We start from the raw sequence: 9,884 nt of genomic DNA, 5'->3' as shown, positions 1-9,884 counted from the left end.
GGACTGGATAATTTTTTGTTTGGTGAATGATATGGTTTGACTGTGTCCCCACCCAAATCTCATCTTGAATTGTAGCTCCTATAATTCCCATGTGCTGTGGGAAGGACCTGGTGGGAGATAATTGAATCACAGGGGCAGTTTCCCCTATATGGTTCTCATGGTAGTGAATAAGTCTCATGAGAGCTGATGATTTTATTTTATTTTATTTTATTTTATTTTTTATTTTTGCCGTCAATAAGAAATTTACTTGTTTTAAAAAAATCCAAATGCTGGCATTGTCCAGAAAAATTTAACAGGTTTATTTATAATTATTATAAAGTTGAACCGCTGAAACTTGTTCACTGAAACATTTTAACTTGCATTAATGCTTTACGCCTCTGCATTTATATTAAAAATTCACACACAAATGAAAATGGAAAAACTGCCAATACCTGATTTCTGTCCCCTATTTTTCCACTCGCAATCATATACTTAGGTACCTTTTGACCCCATGGAAAAAAAATATCTAACGTTCAGAACTACCAATAACAGGAAGAAGAGAATTTTTTTTTTTTTTTTTTTTTGAGAATGAAATGTTTCCCATCATAGTGGATTCTTAAGCACGTTCTCCACGTATGCAGCGTGCTAGCTGGATGTCTTTTGGCATAATTGTTACACGTTTGGCATGGATAGCACACAGGTTGGTGTCTTCAAAAAGGCCAACCAGATAGGCCTCACTTGCCTCCTGCAAAGCACCAATAGCTGCGCTCTGGAAGCGCAGATCTGTTTTAAAGTCCTGAGCAATTTCTCGCACCAGACGCTGGAAGGGAAGTTTGCGAATCAGAAGTTCAGTGGACTTCTGATAACGTCTAATTTCACGGAGTGCCACAGTACCAGGCCTGTAACGATGAGGTTTCTTCACCCCTCCAGTAGAGGGCGCACTCTTGCGAGCGGCTTTTGTAGCCAGTTGCTTCCTGGGTGCTTTACCACCGGTCGATTTGCGGGCAGTCTGCTTTGTACGAGCCATGGTACAGAGACCTCCTTAGTTACCCCCCTTCTCCTTCGGCTGGAGCTCGGCGAGCAAGAGGCGGCGCTGGCGTTAGAGAGCGACGGCCGAGAGCTGATGATTTTATAAGGGGTTTCCCCTTTTGCTTGTCTCTCATTCTCTCTCGTCTGCCACCATTTAAGATGTGTCTTTTGCATTCTGCCTTCCACCATGATTGTGAGGCCTCCCCAGCCCCATGGAACTGTGAGTCCATGAAACCTCTTTTTCTTTATAAGTTACCCAGTCTCAGGTATGTCTTTATCAGCAGCATGAAAACAGACTAATATAGTTAACAAATAAAAGAAGAAATTGAATCAGTGGAAGCTTGCTAGCACACGTATACATATCTAAAAATGTTTCAGGCACAGGAAAGAAAGAGGAGAAAAAGAAAAGGAAAGTGACCTAGTGTTATGTTAAAGGTTTATACTGAAGTGTATGGATGAAATGACATGAAGTCTGGTATTGGCTTTAAAATACTCAACCAATGGGGCTGTTTAACTAGGGGTGGAGAAGTGATGAAATAAAATAGAATATTGATAACTGTTGCAGCTGAGTTTCGGGTACATAGGAAGTCACTATTCTATTTGCTCTACTTTGGTGTATATATACATAAAGTTTATAGTGAAAAGGTTTTAAATGAAGAAAAGGATGGAAATATTCACAAGTAACAATATTAACATTAGACAAAATAGATTTCGAAGTATAGAATTTTAAAAGGGATAAACAGAGGGAGTTCTTAATTTAAAACCATGCAAGCCACCAAGAAGATGCACCAATCGTGAGCATTTATATGTGTATGTATGTGTGTGTGTGTGTGTACTTTTGAAATACATAAAACAAAAACTGACACAATGGGGAAAATTTTACGAGTATTCAGTTACAATGGAAGAATAATATATCTCAGACTCTTGTCAGAAACTGACAAGATCAAATAGATGAAATATATAAGACACAAAGACTGGAATAATACAATCAATAAACTTGGTATTTGATATAGCTATATTCAATCTTTATTTTGTACTCAAGAGAATGCACATGTTTTAAACATGAATGAGACACTCTTAAAAATCCTTGCACTAGACTACAAAATAATAAATTTTTAAAATGATATCACAAGGCAATATTCATAACCCCCAATGAAATAAAAATGGAGATAAAAGCAAAGAGATGATAAATATTTCAAATACCTGGACATTAAAAACACTCACGTACAATTAATACTTGGGTTAAGGAGGAAATTAAAATGGATTACCAACTACCTAGTATTATGAGAGCACTACATATAACATCTCTGGGCTGGGAAGATTAATATACTTAAGATTATATCATAAAATGCATTTATTAGTAAACAAGAAATTCTGAAGATGAATTATCTAAATTTTCAGTACACACTGTAGGAAAGGAAAATGAAATATCCACAAAGGAGGTAAATAAATGTTAAAAACAGAAATTAATAAAATAATGAGCAGAACATTACTAATCAAGGAATTGCCTATTGAGAACATACTGAAATACTCTCTTATATCCATTCGTTTGGTAAAAATAAAGCAGTTGGACAAAATTAAATGTTGGTGAGGATCTCTTATACACTTTTGGTGGGAATATAAATTAGGGAAACCACCTTGGAAAGAAGTTTAGCATTTCCTTCTATAACTGGACATTCACATACCTCATCACACAGCAAGTCCACTCCCAAGAATAGCCCCAAGAGAAGCTCTTGCCCAGGTGCCCCACAAAATATGTAAAAGGACATTCATGAAAGCCTATTAAGGACATAAAAACCTGGACACAAACCAGATGCTCACCAAAGGAGTAAAAATTTACAAACTACAGTAATAGTTAACATGAAGGGATGCTAAGTGAAAAAGTGTAAATTGCCAAAAGATTATATAAAGTATGATATATTCATTACAATATTTTATTATGAACATTTTGGGACATAAAGAAAAGTTAAAAGAATTTAAAAGTGAGTATGCACAAAAACCACAACCTAAAAATCCAGAACCAATATTTCAGTATATCTGCTTTATCTCATATCTATTCATAGACATATCTTTCTTTTCATTCGTCAACCCATCTTTTTTTGATGCATTTCAAATTATGTTACAGTCAGCAGCACACAACACCCCTAAAATTTCAACATGCATATCATAAACTAGAGTTTAGTATTTGTTTATATTCTAAGGCAAAATTTACATACAGTAAAACACACAACTCCTATGTGCACTATTTGATGAGATTTAACAAGTGAACACAAACTTCTGGTTTCAGCTCTGACATGTTAAGAGCTTGGAAGTAATCCCTCCCATCCTTGCAACAATAATAAAGGCTGAACAAACTGAAACTCAGTGACTTTTCATAGGCCCTCAGAGAGTTTAGGTCACAAGGCAAACTGCCACCCCCAAATCTGGAGAGACAGACAAATACAGAGAATCACAGCTGAGATCAGCTTACTTTACCTGGAGCAGAAGCTGCTGGATCCCTAAGCAGATAGGAACACTTCACTGGTGATTTTGACAAATTGCTGGAGGCTGAGTATGAATTAGCTTGAGAATGAGAAATCTCTTACAGAGGTCTCACGCTTTCCTGGGTTTTACCTCCAGGAAGCCAAAAAGGTCCTCAGGTGATGATCTAAAGACAATCCCCTCAGGTTTCTGCCAAGAGGAGGGTAGGAGGGTAAGAGGGTTCAAGTTGCTATTTTGAAACACACTCAGAGCTTTCTCTCTAACAAAGGACTGCTCTCTAGGGGAAGAAATTTTTCCAGAAACTTGTCTACCTGGGTGAAGGGCACCCAGTCAAAAACGTCCTGTATAATCTAAGGGGAGAAAAAAAGGCTAAGAAATACTTCTGAAGGTCACAGCCCAGGGACTAAGGCCCACAAAAAGAGTGAGATTTAATCATAAGATAATGGAACTTTCCTCTCTTTCACTCCTTACTACTGCAGTATAATAACAGAGAATTAAAACTGAAAGAGCTGGCCGGGCGCGGTGGCTCAAGCCTGTAATCCCAGCACTTTGGGAGGCCGAGACGGGCGGATCACGAGGTCAGGAGATCGAGACCATCCTGGCTGACACGGTGAAACCCCGTCTCTACTAAAAAATACAAAAACTTAGCCGGGCGAGGTGGCGGGCGCCTGTAGTCCCAGCTACTTGGGAGGCTAAGGCAGGAGAATGGCATAAACCCGGGAGGTGGAGCTTGCAGTGAGCTGAGATCCGGCCACTGCACTCCAGCCTGGGCGACAGAGCGAGACTCCATCTCAAAAAAAAAAAAAAAAAAAAAAAAAACTGAAAGAGCTGCAAGACACAGACCCTATTTAATGAAGGAATTCTTAGGGAAACTCAAACACACCAGGGGAGGGAAGAAATAAGAAAGCTGGAGAAACCTGAAGCCTCTGGCATCTAGAACTACAGCAAACATTAAACACAGACCAGCTCTTAGATTAACATAAAACCTCATATTAAACATCTGTATTTGTTAGATACCTAATACATCATGTCCGGCATTCAACAAAAAATGATAAAACCATGCTAAAAGGCAAGAAAAAATATAGTCTGAAGAGGCAAAGCAAGCATCAGAACCAGACTCGGATATGACACAGATTTTGAAATTATCATGTAGGGCATTTAAGAGAACTATGATTAATATGTTAGAGGCTCTAATGTAAAATGTGGACAACATGTGAAAACAAATGGGTAATTTAAGAAGAGAGATAGGAACTCTAAGAAAATCAAGAGGAAATGCTAGAAATAAAAAAACACTATAACAGAAATGAAAGAATGGCTTTCGTGGGCTCATAAGTAGCCTGGACACAGCAGAGGAAAGAATCAGTGAGCTTGAACAAAGGTCAATAGAAATGTCTTAGACTGAAAAGCAAGGATAAGAAAAAATGAAAAAAAAAGCACAACAGAATATCCAAGAACTGTGGGATAATTACAAAGAGTGTAAAATATGCACAATTGGAAAGCAAAAAGAGGAGAAAGGAGCAGAAGAGAAATATTTGAATAACTAATAGTAAGAATTCTACAAAATTAATGGCAGGCACTAAACTGCAGATCCAGTAAGCAGGATGTCTTAGTCCATTTAGTGTTGTTATAAAGGAATACCTGAGGCTGGGTTATTTATAAAGAAAAAAAGATTTATTTGGCTCATGACTCGGATGATTGGAAAGTTCAAGATTGGGCATCTACAGCTGGTGAGGGTCTCAGGGTGCCTCTACTCATAGTGGGAAGCTGGCATGTGCAGAAATCACATGGTGAGAGAAGAAGCAAGGGAGAGTGGGTAGGTGCCAGACTCTTTTTAACAACCAGCTCTTCTGGAAACTAATAGAGTGAGAATTCACTGACCGCTGAGAGAGAGCATTAATCTATTCACGAGGGATCCACCTCCATGACCCAAACACCTCCCGTAAGGCCCCTCCCCCAACACTGGGGATCAAATTTCAACATGAGGTTTGGAGGGAACAAACATTCAAACCATAGCACGGGATAAATACCAAAACAACCTACACTAGTCATATGATAGTCACACTGAAGAAAACCAACAACAGAAAATATTGAAATAATCCAGAGGAGGGGGAATCTTACCACTAGAAGAACAAGATTAAGAATTACATTGGAGTACCTGTTGGAAACCATGAAAACAGTAAGAGAGTGGAAAGGCACATTTAAAGTGTCAAAATAAAAAACCCAACAACCTAAATTCTAGATCCAGTGAAATTATCCTTTGAAAATGAAGGAGAAATAAAGACTTTCTCAGATAAATAAACACTGAAGAAATTCATTGCCAGTAGATCTGCCTTGCAAGAAATGTTGAAAGGGGTTCCTCAGAAAGAAGGAAAATAATATAGGTCAGAAACTCAGATCTACTAGGAAGAGTGTCAGAGGAAGAATAAAGTTAAAATAAAGTATTTTATTTTTCTTATTCTTCATTGATCTAATAGACAACTGTTCAAAGTAATGTATTATATGATTATAGCATATTTATAAGTGAAATAAATGACAGCAATGTTATAAAGGATGAGAGGAAGGAATTGGGAATACTCAGCTATAAAATACCTGTACTACCCATGAAGCAGTACAGTGTTAGTTGAAAGTGGACTTAGATTAGTTGTAAATGTATATTGAAAAGTCTACGGCAACTGCTAAAAAAATTTTTTTTGAAGTGTGATTGACAGAGGAGAGAGGAGAGATGATGGAATCATATAAAATGATTAATTAAAACCAAAGAAGGCAGAAAAAAGGGGAAGATAAAAAAGGAAAAAGTATAAGTACAATAAATAGAAAACAGTTTAAAAGATGGTAGATAATTAAACTACATCAATCATCACCTTAAATGTTGTATTAGTCTGTTTTCACACTGCTATAAAGAACTGCTCAACACTGTGTAATTTATAAAGGAAAGAGGTTTAATTGATTCACAGTTCAGCATGGTTGGGGAGGCCTCAGGAAACTTACAATTATGGCAGAAGGTGAAGCGGGAGCAAGGCACCTTCTTTGCAAGGTGCCAGGAAGGAGAATGAACACAGGAGGAACTACCACACACTTATAAAACCATCAGATCTTGTGAGAACTCACTCACTATCACCAGAACAGCATGGGGGGAACCATCCCCATGATTCAATTGCCTCCACCTGGTCTCTCCCTTGACATGTGGGGATTATGGGGACTACAATTCAAGATGAGATTTTGGGTGGGGGACACAGCCAAACCATATCAAATGTGAATCATATAAATACACCAATTAAAAAACAGGGAGTGTCAGAGTGTATAAAAAACCAAGACCCAACTATATGCCAATCTATAAGAAGCCCACTTTACATATAAGTATACAGATAGTTTAAAAGTAAGGCGATAAAGAAAGGTATATCATGCTAACACTAAGTTTAGAGCATTCTAATTTAGGAACATTAAACAAAAACATTCCTAAATGAAATATTAGCAAATAGATTCCAATAGTACATTAAAATAATAATAATATATCTGTACATCTATTATGTATCAATAATTTTTTTAAAGAATAATACATCATAACTAAGTAGGACTATATTAGGATTAAAGGAGAGTTTTAAAATTTGGCAGTATATTAATGTCATATTAACTGAATTAAACATAGGCAAAATTCATTGAGAGAAAAACCAATACACAGGAATTTAATAACATGAAAGCATGCTCAACCATCCTCATACTAAGACAAAAGTAAATTAAAACTACACTTGAGATGTCATTTCCCACCTCCCAGACTGGCAAAATCTAAAAGCTTAACAACCCATTCTTTCGGTGAAATTATTAGAAAACTAATACTCTCATCTATTGCTGGGATAAGTCACAACAATACAATCCTATGGAGATGAATGTGGCAATATTCAATAGTTCAGGTGTTTCTCAGTAGAGCTCAAATAAATCAATGAAATCAAGTCATCAGCATGATTCCAGTCACTAGAATCAAGAAGCATGAAGATATTAGATTAGAAGTAAGAAAAAAATGTGCTTTCAGAGCCAAGACAAAGATCTGAGGACCAGTATATCTGACATACTGCAATTGGGGAAGAAAACTGGAATTGATGAGTATAGATTATGTGTCCAGGAGTTCTAGTAGAATATTATAGCAGTACTTATTTATGCAGCCAACAGACACATGAAAAAAATGCTTATCATCACTAGCCATCAGAGAAATGCAAATCAAAACCACAATGAGATACCATCTCACACCAGTTAGAATGGCGATCATTAAAAAGTCAGGATACAACAGGTGCTAGAGAGGATGTGGAGAAATAGGAACACTTTTACACTGTTGGTGGGATTGTAAACTAGTTCAACCATTGTGGAAGACAGTGTGGTGATTCCTCAAGGATCTAGAACTAGAAATACCATTTGACCCAGCCATCCCATTACTGGGTATATACCCAAAGGATTATAAATCATACTGCTATAAAGACACATGCACACGTATGTTTACTGCGGCACTATTCACAATAGCAAAGACTTGAAACCAACTCAAATGTCCATCAATGACAGACTGGATTAAGAAAATGTGGCACATATACACCATGGAATACTATGCAGCCATAAAAAAGGATGAGTTCATGTCCTTTGTAGGGACATGGATGCAGCTGGAAACCATCATTCTCAGCAAACTACTGCAAGAACAGAAAACCAAATACCACACGTTCTCACTCATAGGTGGGAATTGAACAATGAGATCACTTGGACACAGGAAGGGGAACATCACACACTGGGGCCTGTTGTGAGGTGGGGGGAGAGGGGAGGGATAGCATTAGGAGATATACCTAATGTAAATGATGAGTTAATGTGTGCAGCACACCAACATGGCACACATATACATATGTAACAAACCTGCACATTGTGCACATGTACCCTAGAACATAAAGTGTGTGTGTATATATATAAAGATTAAAGCACACACACTAAAAAAAAAAAAAGAAAAAGAAAAATAAAGATAAGTAGGCTGGGTAAAATCTTACAGCTTAGTCATTTTTAAGCTACTTATGAATATTTGGTTAGAGTCACTGTGTTTTGGCTATTCATATTTGAATGCATGAAGAAATGTTAATTCTGTGTTAAAACTGAAAATTAAAATTTATTCAAAAAAAGAATATTTTAGCAAGCATTTATCATTTATTCATTGCACTGATATTTCTTAAGCACTGATTGTGTGTTATGCAATGTATCTGCAAACAGAAAAGCAGTAAATCTGATGCTGGGACATGACTATAATTATTCTCAAAAAAATCCCCTACATGGACAGGTAGGGGAAACTCTTTAACAAAAAATGCCAGCTAATACGGAAAAATAATAGAATTAGAGAAGCACATTTTGCCACCCTAAAGTTAATAATTATTTTAGGCAAAGATCATCAATGGACCCAAATTAAGGCTGTTGAGGTAGAAATAATTTGGAAAAGGTTTACTGGAAGCCAAATGTGAGAATCAACCCAGGAAGACACACCAACAGAGTTGATCATGTTCAAGTTTGCTATAGGCTGAAAAGCTTTTATGGGAAAATTTAGAAGAAGGGAGAAGGACTCTTCATGTCAGAGTTGTCCTTTTTATTGGAGGGTATAATATAGAGGTTATAATCATTAACTATAGATTAAAACACATAGGCTAAAATGTTCTACATGTAAGACAAGCAGTAAAACTTTATGACTTAGCAAAAAATTTGTAAAACATGATGATTAAGACACAAATTAGTGTCCTTTTTAGTGTCAGTAGGTTATGTATTAATCAGTTTGTCAATAGCTTGAGGAACTCATATGATTTTTTTACTCCAGGGACAGGAAGTAAGCCATGAATTCTAAGACTTCCCCAGGTGGGTTAATTTGGAAGCCTGCTAAATGTGACCTGTTGGTTATAAGTGCTAAAACCATTTTTGTGAATGCTTCTTGGGGAATAGATTATTCACAGGGTTCCCAAAGAATGACCCTACAGCTAAATACAAAGGGCAGAGGTGGCTTTTTTTTACAATGGAGAGATTTGGTGGACCATCCCTTAACCAAGAAGTCAAACTTAGTATAATATTACCAACAGAGTGAACTGACACATGCCTCCAGATATGACTTACCAAGAGGGACACAGCACCCATGTAGTTTTCTTTTCCAAGTCATTTGGCCTGAATCTGTTTCTGAGAAAACAGTTAGAAATGCAGAACCATCTGTAACTGTAACCATCTGTAACAATTGACATCAGCCCTTCAAAAATATTAACAACGTGACAGACAAAAAAGGCTGGGAAACTATTATAGGTTAAGACTAAAGAAGAGATTAGAGACTAAGGAGATATGACAACCAAATGCAATGCATGAACCCTGTTTGGATACAGGATTTTTTTTTTAAGTTGTAAAAA

The 9,884-nt window shown here is 36.9% G+C and overlaps 1 protein-coding gene across 1 annotated transcript; it reads right to left on the bottom strand.

Moving 5' to 3' along the window:
* Positions 1 to 227: 227 nt before the first annotated feature.
* Positions 228 to 1,092, bottom strand: LOC112616086 (histone H3.3-like). The gene has a single exon (XM_025373034.1). The coding sequence runs from the start codon at positions 1,004 to 1,006 to the stop codon at positions 596 to 598; it is 411 nt and encodes a 136-aa protein (XP_025228819.1). The 5' UTR covers positions 1,007 to 1,092; the 3' UTR covers positions 228 to 595.
* Positions 1,093 to 9,884: the final 8,792 nt, after the last annotated feature.

This window comes from Theropithecus gelada, chromosome X (assembly GCF_003255815.1).
Source record: "Theropithecus gelada isolate Dixy chromosome X, Tgel_1.0, whole genome shotgun sequence".
NCBI lineage: Eukaryota > Metazoa > Chordata > Mammalia > Primates > Cercopithecidae > Theropithecus > Theropithecus gelada.
The sequence above is the reverse complement of the archived record's forward strand: the minus strand, read 5'-3'. Positions and strand labels throughout refer to the sequence as shown.